The following is a 16,126-nucleotide window of genomic DNA, read 5'->3' as shown; positions in this document are numbered from 1 at the left end:
GATACAATATAGCAGTTTTCGTTTAGTGACTTTAACATTGTGCAGTATTAATTATTGAGGAGATGAAATGAATGACAGGGTAATATTATAGTACTTGTGCTGGTATGAGACCAGCGCTGAATCCGCTACACGGGAGGACAGGACTGCATACATCTGTTCACTTTTCCAGATGAACAATCAGCCGGTTTTGGAAGCAGATTGGATGTGACATTAGTGTGACAGCGGAACGCATGCTTTATGTAAAGATGTTAATAATAACTCCAGGAAGCAGACATGTTGCAGACATTTATCCTCATCCACATGGCTAGTTATCAATTTTATGCGTCAACGTGTCCAGCCGAGCATTAAGGGCACGATGGATTAACCTAACTGTAAAGGGATCTGCTCTGTTTTTGTAAGCACTTACAATCTACCTGAAATGCCTGTTGTTTGTGTGAAAGGATGATTTAGATGAATTTAGCATATAAGTCTCAAATGGGCTTCTATTTGTCTGAAATATAATTGGGAGTCTGCTGTGAAAGGATGAATGTATAAATCTAAGCTGCATCATATCCTACAATTTCCCATTAAATAGAACAGTTATTTCTTTCTTATGTAATGTAAGATTTTCTGAATTATTTTTCAATGATTTTTTAAATAGGCTCTCCAAATAAATTTAGTTTTTACAAGTTTGATGAATGTAGCAGCAAAAGACAAAAAAAAAAGTTGTCTGAAAGCTACATGTCTTGCATGATACTTTTGTGTCTTGAGTAGAGATGAGCGAACGTACTAGGTTCGGGTGTTTTTATACTCGAGCACCGCTTTTTCCGAGTAACTGACTACTCGGACGAAAAGATTCGGGGGGCGCCGGGGGGCGGCGTGGTGGAGCGGGGGTAGCAATGGGGAACAGGGGGGAGCTCTCCCTCTCCCCCCCCCCCCACTTCCCTCTGCAACCCCCGGCTCACCCCCGGCGCCCCCCAAATCTTTTCGTCCGAGTAGTCAGTTACTCGGAAAAAGTGGTGCTCGAGTGCAAAAACACCCGAACCGAGTACGTTCCCTCATCTCTAGTCTTGAGCTTAATGAAAATTTGGCCTTAAAATGTATCTATCATTCCAGATAACGTTTCAGAATAAGCTCTCTTGTGTACACTTCAACAGTCTGACCAAGACGCATTTCCATATTACGGATATAAAACAGTGGGCGAAATATGGTAGTGTGCTTCCAACCTATCTCTCATATACAGAGAGAGAGAGCAACAGTGTGGAAGACATTGTAGGGAAATACTGAGCAGTGTAGTTGTGATTCCAGTAGCTATGAGATTTTACTATTAATTGCAGCAACATCTCCTTCATCATTCTGCTTTTTTTTCACTCAGCTCATCCTGTCTTCTCCATAGACTTTTATGGGCAGCATGTACAACCTACAAAAACCACATAAAATCACACACGGGCATCTATTCCCATTAGAGATGAGCGAGCATACTCGCTAAGGACAATTACTCGAGCGAGCATTGTCCTTAGCAAGTACCTGCCTGCTCGGAAGAAAAGATTTGTGTGCCGGCGGGGGGCGGGGAGCGGCAGGGGAGAGCAGGGGGAAACGGAGGGGAGATCTCTCTCTCCCTCCCCCCTGCTCACTCCCACAACTCCCCGCTCACCCGCGCCGGCACCCAAATCTTTTCTTCCGAGCGGGCAGGTACTCGCTAAGGGCAATGCTCGCTCGAGCTCATCTCTAATACCCATATAAAAACCTGTGAAAACGAAACAACACCAAAAAAGTAGAAAAACATAATGACAGATATGAATGAATATTGCAAGATAATAATGCAACATGTTATTCAGTCATAGACACAGAGCAAAAATGACACTGATAGCACTAGATAGCTCACTTACATTTGAAAATTGAAATACATAAGTAAATAAAGCTGTAAAGTTTGATTTCACAACCCCAATCTAAAGGAAGCCATGATGTAGACCATGTGCTCATTACTGGCTGCAGGGGTCACCTGGCTTCCGCTGTCGGTAGTTATGGGATCATCGGGGGAGTCCCTACAGTTTTTTACTTTGGGAGAAGAGAGGTGAGCATGGCTCATTTTGTTATTTTTTGTCATGCTCAGCAGCTTAATTTTTTATTTATTTCAAGGTGGACAACTCCTTTAAGGATCTAACTTTTTTAGTTATTTCACACAAGTTGAAAGATTATGGTATGAAGTCAAATTATTGTGTGGCTTTGCAGTAAACCAGGGACTCTTTTAGTTGTCTTAAGATCTGAAACAAAAGCCCAGTACAAAACAAAGGCCAAGGCTCTATCGGAGGTCAACTGCCATTTAAAGCTGACAGCAATGAAAATTACTAATTGTGAGAGTATTAGACTTTTTAGTTTATTGCACAACAGCCATCATTCCATACTGATATTAAATCCTATTTGTGCACTTCTATTAACAAGCTATGCCCAATTCATTGTGGGGCTGTAACCAGGGCCTTTAAATATTTTGCTTATGACAAGGCCTAAGTTTCCCTCATCTGATCCACTATTTACTCTTCATTTCTTCCTTTATCAATTGTTACAGGTATTGTTAAATCATTTGCTGATGCAGCAATTTCTGAAATATTTCCCCATCTCCTAGGTAAATTAGGGATTTCTCCAAAAGATGAGTACTGATGGTCAGAGGCGTAACTTGAAGCTCCTGGGCCCCAATGCAAAACCTGTAACCGGGCCCCCAACTATAATGCTTTATTCATAGTACTGGGCTCCCTATATGGAGAAGAGAGACCTTATGGGCCCCCTAAGGCTCCTGGGCCCAGGTGCAACCGCATCCCCTGCATCCTCTATAGTTACGCCCCTGCTGATGGTATACTGGTGCATCTCAGGATGCTGTGCGATGTCAGTTGAAATCTCTGCACGTTTCAGCCTCATCTTGTAAATTGCTAGCAGCTGAATATCTGAGAGGAAAGCTTAGCGCTACTGAAACAGTAGACATTTCCTCACTGTAAACTGCTGGGAAGTCTGGTTCACCCGAATTATTTCTGAGTTGGTGTAAGGATTCTTTACTGTTACATTTTAAGACAGGTAATGAAGATTTTGTAAGTGACAAGTCCTCTTTAAATATTGAGCTGTCAGGATAATATTGTAATTTATTTAAGATACCACAGCTCAGCTCTAGTATACCTCTAAATAATGTAGTCACCAAATAATAGTCTGATACTAGTTCTACACAATGACAGAATTTACAGTACAGGTACCTTTAGTGATAACAAGCCACATTCTCTCTGGTTGGCTTCTTCTGTTTTTAGTTTTCCTTCTCTATCTAGGCCTAGAACACTATGAAAACTTTTTTAGTCGGCACCGAGGATCATGCATCCTGGAACGTGCCTCTTTGGGCTTGTGGGATACCTGCCGGTGGCCGCAGCAACACGTACATTATACAAGCTGCTACTCTTCTATGCAAAAAAGTGATCCTACTTAATTGGAAACACCCTGGGAGGCCAACTAGGAGCGCATGGGTCCAGGTCGTTAATGCTGAAATCACAATGTACAAATTGACATACATGGCCAGGGGGTGCCCTGAAAAATTTGACAAGATTTGGGATAGCTGGGTGAGTTCCCCCGCGACCGCGTCGGGAGAGCCAAGCCAGGTGGTAGGGGGGGAGTGAGGGAGAGAGAAGGATAAAAAGAGAGACACCTGTTAAATCTGCTTTCTATGATAAAACCCAATGCTCAGAAAACTATTTTTTTCTCCTCTATTCCCACAGTTCTTCTTAAGAGAGTCGCGCCAAGGGGTTGGGGGGGGGGGGGGGGTCTAAGTTTGAGTTTTTGCTTTCTCTCCTGATTGATCACAGCTGATCTATTCAAGGTTAAACTACTGTTTAGCAATAACTGATAAAGTTAAGAGTTTAAAGGGGGGGGGGGGGGGGAGAAATAAAAAGTACCAGCCAGGTATAGCATGCCAAGAAGAAATATGTATATGTACGCAGGCGAAGGTTATCTCTACTCTGTTTTTCATGCAATGTACTATCTGCTGAATCTGACACCTGCGGTACCAGTTATCCGTGTTTATATGCTTGTTAATTTCTGGCTAAATAAAATTCCTTTAAAAAAAAAAAACTTTTTTAGTCAAAACTTTTCTCTGCACAGCCTCCCCATCTTATCACTACAGAACCCACCTTCCTTAGCACTACTGCACCCTCTGTGTTTCTTAAAAAGGAATAGTCCCATCTCTGTGGCCCCAGTAACTAATGTGATTCGGTGACCCCACAAAGTGATAATGTGCCTTCTGAAGTCTCAGCAAGTAATAGTGCCCCTACAAAGTAGAAATGAACTCTTTGTTCCCCTCAAAGTAATAGTGCCCCTTTGTAACCACACAAAATAATAGTGTCTTGTATGTGCCTTTCAAAGTTATAGTGTAATAGATAGAGTTACACTGCTTTATAGCAAGAAAGTTGGTTTCTTCACTGCATGGAGCAGCACTGTCGGGCAGGACTGAGTTAGATAGAAAGTTCTGCTACTGGCTGGACTTTCAAGGGGATGGTGGGGAGTCAGCGGTGAGAAGAGGGGTAGGGCCATTAGGCCATGGGCCACATAAGCCCGATAACAACCACGTGGTCTTCTGCTATTGGCAGCATGAAACTAGTTGATATACAGGATAGAAAAACTAATTGGTTATTGCATTCACAGTTATATTTATTATTTTGTCTTGTACCTTTTCAGCAAACTGCCCACATGGGTGAGAGGATTTGTGCCAAAGATATTCTACATTACAGAAAAGGCTTGGAACTACTATCCCTATACTATAACAGGTAACAGAAAACATACTGCCTAGCAAAATATATGGCTGAATGTAAGCTTGTGAAGTAATGAATTTGTAGGTCATCACCGAGCGACCACGCAGGGAAAAAAAACTGTACTGTCCATGTCCGACGGTGGCTCGCTGTGACCATCTACAATACAGATATTTAAAAGGTACATGTGGACACTGGCTGGGGACAGGGCTGGATTCCACTGCGGGCTGCCACATGTGGATTCGACCTGTCCATGTGAGACCAGCCTAAGACAGTGAAGATGATAATGTAAGGATCCCGGGTGGTCTAGGGCAGTCAAAATGGTTAATTAGATCCCATGTGGAGGGCATTGAAAAGGTTAATGTTACATTCCTGGATTCCAGTGGGCTACTCTTCTCTCCAGGCTTTAATGTTGTCCTGGCTATAACAGAACACTTTAAATCCTAATGGCACAGGATGTACGTTTACATCCTGGCAGGATTGTAGTTAACGTAACAGGGTGTAAACTTATGTCCCATGGATGGCATGGGCTCAGAAGTGAGCCATCCCGCAGCAGGAACTAGCTTTGACTGACTCCCACTGCAAAATGAATGTGGCATGTAAACGTTCACAGAGGGAGCACGTTCCCTCAGAGACGTCATCGTCCTCCGCTATGTAATCACATAGGGATAATGGGTTACTACGGCAACCAAACACCAATAATGACGCCCGTGCCTGACATGGTCTGTGATCGCTATTGTGAGCAATAATGCATTGCAGTACTGAAGTACTGCAATGTATTATCATTGCGATCAGAGCATTTTTGGTTTAAGTCCCCTACAGGAACATAATAAAATGTGAAAACATTTTTTTTTAAATAACAAAAAACTCGTAGTATTAACTAACGAGAATTCGGATATTGAAAACTAAACCATTGAAATCAATAGTTTTGTTTCGTCCCGTTATACGGCTGTGATTTTTGTGGCCATAGAACAGGACTAAAACATGCACATCTGTTTAAGCTCTAAGGAAAGAGCTCAGGAAGCAGACTTGGACGGGCTGAAAATCTTGACCATATGAAGCATTGGATTCCAAAGCATTCATTCAGATGCGCGATTTTGAAAAAGTTGCACCGTCAAAACATGAAATCAGCGACCAGTCTTTTTTTAGTTCTAACAGATTTTTATTTAGTCATACATTCAACTGATGTGAACAATTGCATCGTGGATTTATCCAACATATAGGGCAACAGAAAATATTGTTCATATAGTTTACTCTGCAGAAGTAACAACATTTTCCAAACAAATAGGACTAAAGAAAACTTAAGAGATTAGAACATGAAGGTAAAAAAGAAAGAAGAAATGAGAAAGAGATAAATAAGATCTTCATTACTCCTGGTGCCCCCCCCCCCCCTCCCTCCCCCTCCCTCGTCATTTTGCACCTCGCTGGAGCTTTAGCATCTTAAGTGGGAATATTCCCTTTAAGGAGCCATTCGTTGAGTCGATTGGATGGTCGTAATATCAACCATGTCATCCAAGTCACATTGAACTTCTGAAGCCTATTGTCATCTCTGTCAATGGTCTCTTCCAATTGTCTTAAATTGTCCATGTTCTCCAGCCAAGTGCTTCTGGTTGGGGACATTGTTGACTTCCATAACTTGGGAATCACCTGCCTCATGGCCAAAACGAAGAATCTAAGTAGACCCTTTTTCACCCCTGATATGGAACCTTGGAAAATTGACAACAGGGCCAATTCCGGGAAGTAGGTGATCTCAGCATTAGTCAGAGCGTTGTATAGCTTATTGACATCCTCCCACAAGTTCCGAAACCCAGGGCACGACCACCATAAGTGAAGGAAATTCCCTTCGTCCACTAAACACCTCCAGCATCTGTCTAATAGCTGGGGATATATCATGGCTAAGTTGAATGGTGTGAGAAAACAACTTCTAATTTATTTCCTGAAATTTTCTGGAGATGGACAACCAATATGTCAGGATTAGGGCCTTTGTCCAATCTCCGCCTGGGATTCGTGTCCCCAGCTTGGAAATTAAGACAGCTGACTGTATTTAAGCGTTAGAAGTCATTACGAGGATTTCTGCCAATGCCAGCCCCGATGTGGCCAGCTTAAAATTGCATTGCCCATGTGAATGAGGCCTAAAGGGTATAATGGTTATTAGAGGTGCCACCATAACACCTGCAACCGCTTTGAATCTTTTTGCATTTTGAACATTTTCATTGATTTATGTGGGAAGTGTTTTCAATATACTGTAGGTAGCACGTTTTTCCGCAGAAGAGAAGTACAAGCAGGATGCAAAGCAATTAGTTTTTAGTGATTCTTTAAGGGATTCTATTACTTTGGCTGTTATGGGTAAAATCACTTTGCTGTTCTATTGAGGTTTCTCCAGCCTCATAGTTATTTAGAACACATTAACTCAGCAAGCAGTATCCCATTTGCTGAGAAAGAACTGCTACATAACATTGCATTTTAAAATGACATCATATTAGTTTGAATAGCTACATGTATTTAGTCCCCCATTTCCCGTTGGCTCTATTCACAACATATTTGGCCGTACAGTTGGCACCAGACGGAAATTACTTTTTTTTTAAGTATTCAGATGAAAGGTTTTATGTCATTTTGGCATATGTCTGACTTGTGTACAACCAGGTTCTTTTTTCTTACTGTCTAGCATACTAAGCATACCAAGGTATTAGGATGCTCATAGTACATCTGTTTTCCGAATTTACATTTCTCTTATTGTAAATGGCTAATTTATCTCCTTTGATCTAGTATTTCTGGGAGGATTTTGAACTTTATGAAATTTGCATGTTAGCAGAGCAAACAAGTGAGACTACTTTGGAAGGGCAGCAAGGGTGAAAATCAAAGAAAGGAGGAGTGATTAATCCTTTATGCTCCATATAATAGCTTGCATGGTACATACCTGAACAAAGGGATTGAGTTTAAATACCAGCTGCTGTAGAATGATCAAATACCCGGGGTCAGATATTTGTTCTCTTATCATTTTCGCTCACTGAATTTATTTAACTAACCATAAAAAAGAACTATAATTTTAATAGACAATGGGAAAGTAGCAAAAGTCATTTAGCAACACGGACTAATATGAAGCTGTGGAGTTTCTGATTCTTTTGTAACAATTAGCAATTATGTTTGTATATCTGCACCCACTTTATGCACATAAGGCTGCCTAATGGATATGAATTGCAGAATCTGCGATCAGCACCCCCATTGACAATCCGCTGTGATATTAACCCATTGGAAAGCATTAACTTCCACAGATTCAAGCAGATGTGCGGATGCGAATTGTGATTTTTTTTTTATCGAAATAAAAAATTGCAGTATGCTCTATTTTAGCGCGGATTCCATGTGGACTGGCTCCATTGATTTCTTGCAGTGCATCCGTAATTACATTGTGAATGGGCACGGATTTGTAGGCGCATAGTTCACAGGTTGCTAGGAGACCGCATAACAAAATGAATAAAAGGGAGCAAGAATGCAGGGAAAAGACAGTGCAGGGCAGATTTTTTAGAGATGAGTTTATTGCAGTAGTCAGAGTATTCGATATGGGCAGGTTCATTGCTCTCCCAAGCCAAGAGAGCAGTATGCCGTTCTGAAGGCGGTTCTAAGCTCTCACCACCACAAAAGCACTAGAGAATGTCGTCTGGGCATTAGGCCGCCTTCACACGGACGACAAAATCGCGCGATGCTACTGTGCTACAAATCACATGTATGTGGAGCCTATGCATTCCTATGGGTTTCCTTCACATTAGCGATGTTTTGTAGCCTGCGACACTGCGAGAAAAAAAAATTGCGGGTTGCTAAATATTACCGCGATTTGCAATGTTTTGTAGCCCATGTTTCCCTATTGAGCCTTCCTTTCTGTTTGATCGCATCGCACGAAAATGCGGTGCAATGCAACTTTTACAGTAGGAAATCCTACTGTACAAGCCCTAAAAAAACCAAATACATCACCTAACAGCCGATGTTGACTTTGCTGCGTCTTCTCTGCAGGTCCCCGACACTTGCTTTGAGTTTTCTCTCAGTACTTCCTGGTCAGGGGTTTAAATTCCCCACCTCCAGGAAGCGCTGGCTGTGATTGGCCATTGAATGGCTGTGATGAACCAATGTGTGATGAAAATGCAGCGATATCGCACAGACCACCGATGCGATATCGCTGCGATTTTTCTTGCGGCAATATCGCGTTGCCCTGTGAAAGAGGCTTAAATATTTTGTATAGAAGGGTTTTTCCAGGGGAATGGGCAACTTTCTGATGTAATCACCTGCTTGCAATATTTTTTGTGATGTACAGCGTATCCTCCGTGAGGAAAAACCATCACATCGCGATTGTCCACAAACACTCTCAATTCATTTCTGCAATGAATCTCAGGGCTTCTGTGGTGGAAATCTACTTGTGGAATCAGACCCGTTTGTGTGCAGGTGGCCTAAAGGTTTTTTTTTAGTCCCTATGATGGTAACGTGTTTTGAATTGCACTCATACAACTACTGGAAATCAAAGTATTTAATGGGCCAAACTTAGAGCATTATATTATTTTCCTATATTTTAAAATGCCATACAAAACATATTCAATACAACAAAGAGAACCTGTCCACATTTACTAAGTCATCTATGACAGTCGCAAGTGGGACATGCATAAAATGTGCGAAAAACTGGACTTGGTCACTTATCAAATTTTAATAGTGACAAAACTGTGCAAGGTCTCCAATGAGATGTAGTATAAAGGTACCTTTACATAAGGCAATTAACCCTTTCCAATCCACTGTCTGACGTCTAAAGACATTCTGATTGAAGGCTGTACAGCTCCGATGTCGGAAGACGTCCAGCAGGGTATTCTTCCTGTAGATTACTGTCCGCTCTGTTGTTGGGGGCCTCTCCAGCATGTCCCATACTGCAGTACTGGCTCTAGCCAGCAGATGGCGCCATTGTATAATGGCAAAAAGAGACAGCCCCTTGGGAATCCCTGAATCTAAGATTGGATTGCAAAGGGTTAATACTTGAATAATCACTGGAAACACTGATTTTGGGCAATAGTCAGCTCTTGTACGCACAGCTGCCAACCAGGCCCTGAGCAAGAAATCACTCACTTGTCGGAGTTGCTTGGTTTTTAGCTCATCTAAAAACCTGTCTACTATTGGACCATGTGAACAGGCAGACATTTATCCTTGAGGCAGGAGGCCAGAAGAGATAGCCATTGACCTCCACCTTCATTCACTAAATAACTTTTGCTCCTGCATGGAAGCGCAGGATCGATAGTCGTTGCAATGCTTATGCGCCACACAGTCATCACGTTTAAAGATACATTAAGACAGATTATTAAGTCAATAACATTAAAATAGTCAGCATTTCTGGTTCAATTATGGTATTCTGCCTGGTTTTAATAAATTCAGTGAAAATCAGTCCAACTACTTCTTTGGATTGGAATGACAATCTTTGGGTACTGTTACATGGGACAACTGTCCGGCACTTGAGCGCCCAACAGCCGTCCCAACCATTATCTCTCCTGTGCTTTCACACAGGATCAATAATCACTCACTAAATGGAGGATGAGATTTCTTATGGCCGTCCGCATACATACAGAGTAATTAGGCAGTCGTTCCTAGATGCCTTTTTAAATGGATCAATAGTCACTTGGCTTTAACTGAGCAAAAGCCAAGCAACTCAGACAAGTGTGAAATTCAGCCCCTTGCTCTGTCGAGTCCCATGAGTACATGCGACAAGAGTTGCCCATAATTGCTCCTTTAAGCAATTACTCTGGCAAGTATCGACCAGTGTAAAAGTGCCCTTTGTAAAAGTGGATTATTGTACGGAAATAACACCAGCCTCGTGCATCTTTGTTGTTGACTTTCTGGATTTTTAAAGCCTTATAACATGCTATGACACTGTTATTTTCTCATGAAAGCGACTTTTGAGCGATCATCGTTGTGTCATTTACAGTGCAAGATGACCGCTCAAGATGAACGATCACCTTGCGCTGCCAGCGGAGGATTCAGAAGGCAAGCGGGGTGTTCCCACTTGTCTTCTGCATCTAGCTGTTTTCCTGCTCCGAGCGCCAGCTGTTATACAGCCGAGCGCTGGGAGCGGAGGATGCAGAAGACAAGCGGGGTGACCCGCTTGTCTTCTGCATACAGCTGTTTCCCCGCTGGGAGTGCCCAGCTGTTATAAAGCCGAGCGCTCCCAGTGGAGGATGCAGAGAACAAGCAGGATGTCCCCGCTTATCTTCTGCATCCAGATGTTTCCCCACTCCGAGCGCCGGCTGTTATACAGCTGAGCGCTCCGTGCCAGGTATGGAGAACAGAGCTGGACCGCTCTGTTCTTCATACCCAGCCCGTTATCAGGGACGAGATACAGCTGAAACAACAGTATCAGCTGTATCCCGCTGTGAATCCCTGATAAGGCTGATCGTTGTCTTTCAGCATGCTGAAAGACAACAATGAGCGACAGGGTAACGAAAATCGCACAATGTCAGTGCAGTTACACACAACGATTATCTCTCAAAAGACGGCTTTTGAGTGATAATCGTTGTGTTTAAATGGGCCTTTACACTAGTCCTTACTACAACCATAATGGCTTGTGAAAGATAAAAAAAATTGACATGCAAAGGCAACATGAACTTTTATAGAAATTAAGTCACGTATGTCACTGTTTAACGGAAAAATAAAAATCTTTGCAAAATAATTTTTAGATATTTATGCTATTGGTTGCAATGTAAGTGGTAAGTGTAATGCGTACTAGCCGGCTTGCAGAAGCAGGGACAGATGACCAGGCTCCACTGTATCTGTAGCATGACAGACAATGAGAAGAACTTCCTGGCAGTAATTTAGGTTTTGAGACTTGTTTCTTTGCTGTAAAATGCTTTGCTTTGCATATGTATGTATGATTTCATTGTAGGGGAAGAAATATATTAAAATGTCTCTTTTGTCCATGATAAGGACATGTCACAGGCGGAATGCTTCATTCGACAACCCGATAGATGCACTATGACTTTTATTTCTAGTCTGATCTTCTATAGCTTATGATAACTGACAGTAAAGATCTCACATCAACACAGTTATTTCTACACGGCACCAAAAGCCAATCTCTTTATGTAATACAGCGCACAACGTGAAGCCAGCAGGTTATTCCAGGCTACGGAGGGCACAGTAAGGTTGAATGGAGATGGAAAATGTGAGACTGGTTCCCTCTAAGCCTGTGCCAACCTGAATACCTGATTATTTCAGTCTTTACAGTGTGTCAGACTGCAGCAAATAAACATTAATTATCGCTAACATTATGAGTGGTACAAATTCAGTTTGGTCCAGTTGGCTTATTATGGAGATTCTTCTTCTCTGCTGTTTATTATGCTGATTTCTTTGTGCTTACACAGATCAGTATGTGCACAAATCTTACCATTTTTGATCACAGAAGCATAATTTCCGTATTGTCTAGCACAGTGACATAAGGGGAAGAAAAGAATCGTAAAAATAGAAATTATTCTCATAAATTTAAATGAATTCAGTTTGAAGGGAAGGGCAGTGGGAATCCACCATACATGCAAATAGGATGAAACACTGGGAAGTTTTTAACCCTTTCCAATCCACTGTCTGAGGTCTAAAGACATTATGATTTAAGGCTGTACAGCTCCGATGTTGGAAGACGTCCTTTGGGGTTCTCTTACTGTATATTTCCAGCCTCTTTGCTGTTGGAGCCTATCCAACGTGTCACCTCATGCAGTACTGGCTTTAGTCAGCAGATAGCGCCATTGTATAACGGCAGAAAAAGAGTAAGCCCCCTAGGAAAACTAGGATACAAAGTGGATTGGTAAGGGTTAATGGTGCAGCAAGTAAAAAGACAGAGTCACGTGATGCAATGCGGCAAAAAGCAACTCTACTATTTCAGGCAAACTGGTTTGATGGATACAGATGTAGTGCAAAAATGTGGTTATTACAGGCAGCAGTCTCTTGGTATGAGGACACACACTTGATTCTCTGTAGATTGGTGGTTGGTGATGGTCACTCACCGGTGGGTTTACATATTCTGGGCAACTGGTACTGACTGGTGACTCTATCAATAACTGCTCCACAGCAATTACTGCAGTTGGCTGCCCACTGCTCTTCTTTGCTTCCATGTCCAATGTTTTTCCGGCTTTTATGGATGAAGCTCCACACAGAGGACACAAAAATAAGAACAGGCCAAGATGTTTGCTCCAGGCAGCCAAGTAGCAGTTTATCCGACTATAGCAGCTCTCTCTTCACAAAAACTGGAACGGGAATGGTCTTCACCTCTCCAATGGTGGGAAGCCCACATATCTGTATTTTTTTAAACTCCTACCAGTGCTATCATGACGCAACAGAATTTTCAAGCCCTATCTAAAACTGCCCATACACCTACAATAACTGTCCAACAAACAATCATTTGTCTGATGGCTGTTTTCTCTAATTCGCCCATATACATAAATGCTCAGTTCAGCTGAATGTTCAGGTGTTTAGGAAGTTAAGTTGAAGCCAGGCAGCTCTGGCACCATATATCTCAGGGAATAACTAGATTGGGCATTGAAGTTCAAAGTACCCAATCCTTCATTTTCCTAGTAGGTTTCTGGTTTGATAATGAGAGGCCTATGACGTGGGTCAGGAAGGGTATCATCTTTTCTTAAGGAGGTTTTATGGGTTTTGGCCAATTGCCAATCATTGTTATAAAGACTTATTTAAAGGGTCTACGTATATGAAATCCAGAAAAAAAAGACCCGTGCTCCTCCAAGTCTGGGTCCAGGTAACCACCAAAAACTTAGGTTTCCATTTTTTATTTTGTCACAGGACAGAAATGTAACGCGTTTTGACACTCCAAGAGGTGTCCTTTTTAAGCATAACACATAGAATACACACATACATTTATATATCTATCTCTGTGCACTTACAAGTTTGGTTTCTGATTGCGGTCTGCACCGGTCCCCGACTTCTACTTCCGGCATCACATGACCGTCGGGGCAGTTTGAACCCTACCACTTCACTGGGATGACTATGGAAGCCGGAAGACATATTGTGCATCACGCTCATCATTACAGCTGCACTGCGCACGCCTTCTTTCTCTAACTCTTTGATCACATGGCTCTCAGGGGAACATGCCAGTGTAATGACAAACAAAAAGTGAATGAAAAGTGCATGATGGCTTGCAATTAGACATATGAATTATCATGCACTCTCATTCAGTTGAACGAATTTTGAGCGATAATCATTACTTGTAAATGGGCCTTTACTGGTGCAATCTGAGCAACTTTGGGATCGCTCAACCCATTGGTTAGTCGAGAATGTCAAGGTGAGCTGACGTCTTCTTTCTATATAGCATTAGTAGTATAGGCACTTATGAATGGTTTTTCTTGCCAATGTAGAGACGTTTATGTAGAAGTCATGTTGTTTATGCATTGTTCCTGAGACACAATCCACTACTAAGAGCCAATATGGTGTCTTTAGTGACTGATTAATAATGCGGTGTCTCTAGTGAACGCTTGCGTAAAAGCTTAAACCAAGCAGGTGCAATCTGCTCTGCAAGCGAGGGAGTTTGACTGAAGCTTGTCACTGAACTGGCACAGAGTAAATACAGAACAAATGTTTGCAAGACTGTCATTTGAACAAGAGTCAACATGGGGGAGGGCGGCTTTATATTCACAGAAGGCACAGTGAAAGGGTTATGCACAGAGTGAGAGCAGGATATACTGGGGGAGTCTATGAATATAGCTTGCTATTTAAAAACTAGAGAATAAATAGCAGCAGCTGAATGTGTCCTACCGGATAGAAAATATAATGAAATCAGCAGTAAGATTCTTGTGGTCTAAAATAGGCATGTCAGGTTATGTTCTGAGTGTTTCTTTTGAAATAAAACGCAGACACAGCCCGCAAAATCTTTACCTTTTCACCATCCCTCCCAAGCATCCCAAATTTATTAGGACAGATCTTGATTTTGGGGGCTATCCCACCACTCCAGTAGGCAGGTGGAATACCCCTTCCTCCCTCACCACAAGCCGCCAGTTCCTAGCAGTGGAAGAAAGGGGTACCTTAACAACATGGGAACACAGAGGGGGCACTATAATAAAGTGCGAATACAGAGGGGGCACTATAATAAAGTGGGAACACAGAAAGGATACGAGTTGACAGTATGCTTAACTGTAGAAGCCAGTGTCAAGCAGCTGCAGTCAAAGCAAAAAATATCATGGAGTGCATCAAAAGAAACATAGGCACACATGACAAAAACATGGTTCCACCACTTAACAAATCAGAGCACACAGAATATTTTGTAGTTTTGGCCACCAGTGCAAAAATGACATCAGAGCTTGAGCAGGGACAAAGGTGGGCAACTAAAGTAATAAACAGAATGGGTGGACTACAAAACCTAAAGAGGTTATCAAAATTGGGGTTATTTAGTTTAGAAAAAAGACGGATGAGGGGCAACCTGTATGGATATATCAGGGGACAATACAGAGATCTCTCCCATCATCTATTTATACCCAGGACTTTAACTGTAACAACAGGTCACCTTATACGTCTAGAGCAGGGGTGGGCAATTAATTTTCCCATGGGGCCACATGAGAAATTGGAATGGTTTTAGAGGGCCAGACCAACATACGAAGGCTCCATGCACATTGCCTTAATGGGGCCGTATTCCAGCCGCCCGATTTGCGGCCAGAATACGGCCGCCATTGAAAATGAATGGCGCTGTAATACGGCTCCTCCAACAGTGCAACAAATTGTCTGTGATTTAGTGCTCTTGCCCTGATGAAATTAACTATCTTTTGCGAATGCTTCTTTTTTCTCAGGACAAATTAGCGCTGCAGAGTCCACCAAACATTCTTTGACAAACTCCCCATCAGAGAATGGCTTACTGTTTCTTGCAATTTTGTAGGATACTACAAAGCAGGTCTTTACGGCTGCATCCCTGGATGAGTGAAGTTTTTAAAAAAATCCTTGCTGACTTTGCAGTTTTGCTAGCAAATCTTCAGATACCCGTGCCCGCTCTGCCTCCGTCAAGTTCTTGTATTTCTCTCCGTGTTTAGTCTCATAATGGCGATGCAAATTGTAATCTTTAAATACAGCTATCTGCTCTCCACAAACTAAACACACAGCTTTACCTTTGGTTTCAGTAAATAGATATTTAGAAGTCCATTCTTTGTTAAAAACTCGGCATTCTGCATCAATTTTTCTTTTTTTAATGTTAGCCGCCATATTTAAGGGTTAACAGCTAACCTCGGAAAATAGATTTTTTTAATACACAGTAGTATGCTCCTAGGAGAGGGCACAGAGAGCTGCCCCAAGAAGAGAGATTAAAAAGTGAATATTATTAGTATTATTATTCTAATTACAATGCAAAGGGAAAAGTCCTGACACTTACCAAT

General features: G+C 42.1%; 1 protein-coding gene across 1 annotated transcript in view; it reads left to right on the top strand.

Moving 5' to 3' along the window:
* Positions 1 to 16,126, top strand: part of LOC136632673 (cytoplasmic phosphatidylinositol transfer protein 1-like) — a 125,832-nt gene that overhangs the window by 77,284 nt on the left and 32,422 nt on the right. The window contains exon 3 of the mRNA XM_066607719.1: positions 4,684 to 4,772. Coding sequence (XP_066463816.1) covers positions 4,684 to 4,772 — 89 coding nt within the window. The remainder of the gene's footprint in view (positions 1 to 4,683; positions 4,773 to 16,126) is intronic.

Source organism: Eleutherodactylus coqui, chromosome 6, assembly GCF_035609145.1.
Source record: "Eleutherodactylus coqui strain aEleCoq1 chromosome 6, aEleCoq1.hap1, whole genome shotgun sequence".
Taxonomy (NCBI): domain Eukaryota; kingdom Metazoa; phylum Chordata; class Amphibia; order Anura; family Eleutherodactylidae; genus Eleutherodactylus; species Eleutherodactylus coqui.
Note: the sequence above shows the minus strand (reverse complement) of the source record. Positions and strands in the feature narration are given on the sequence as shown.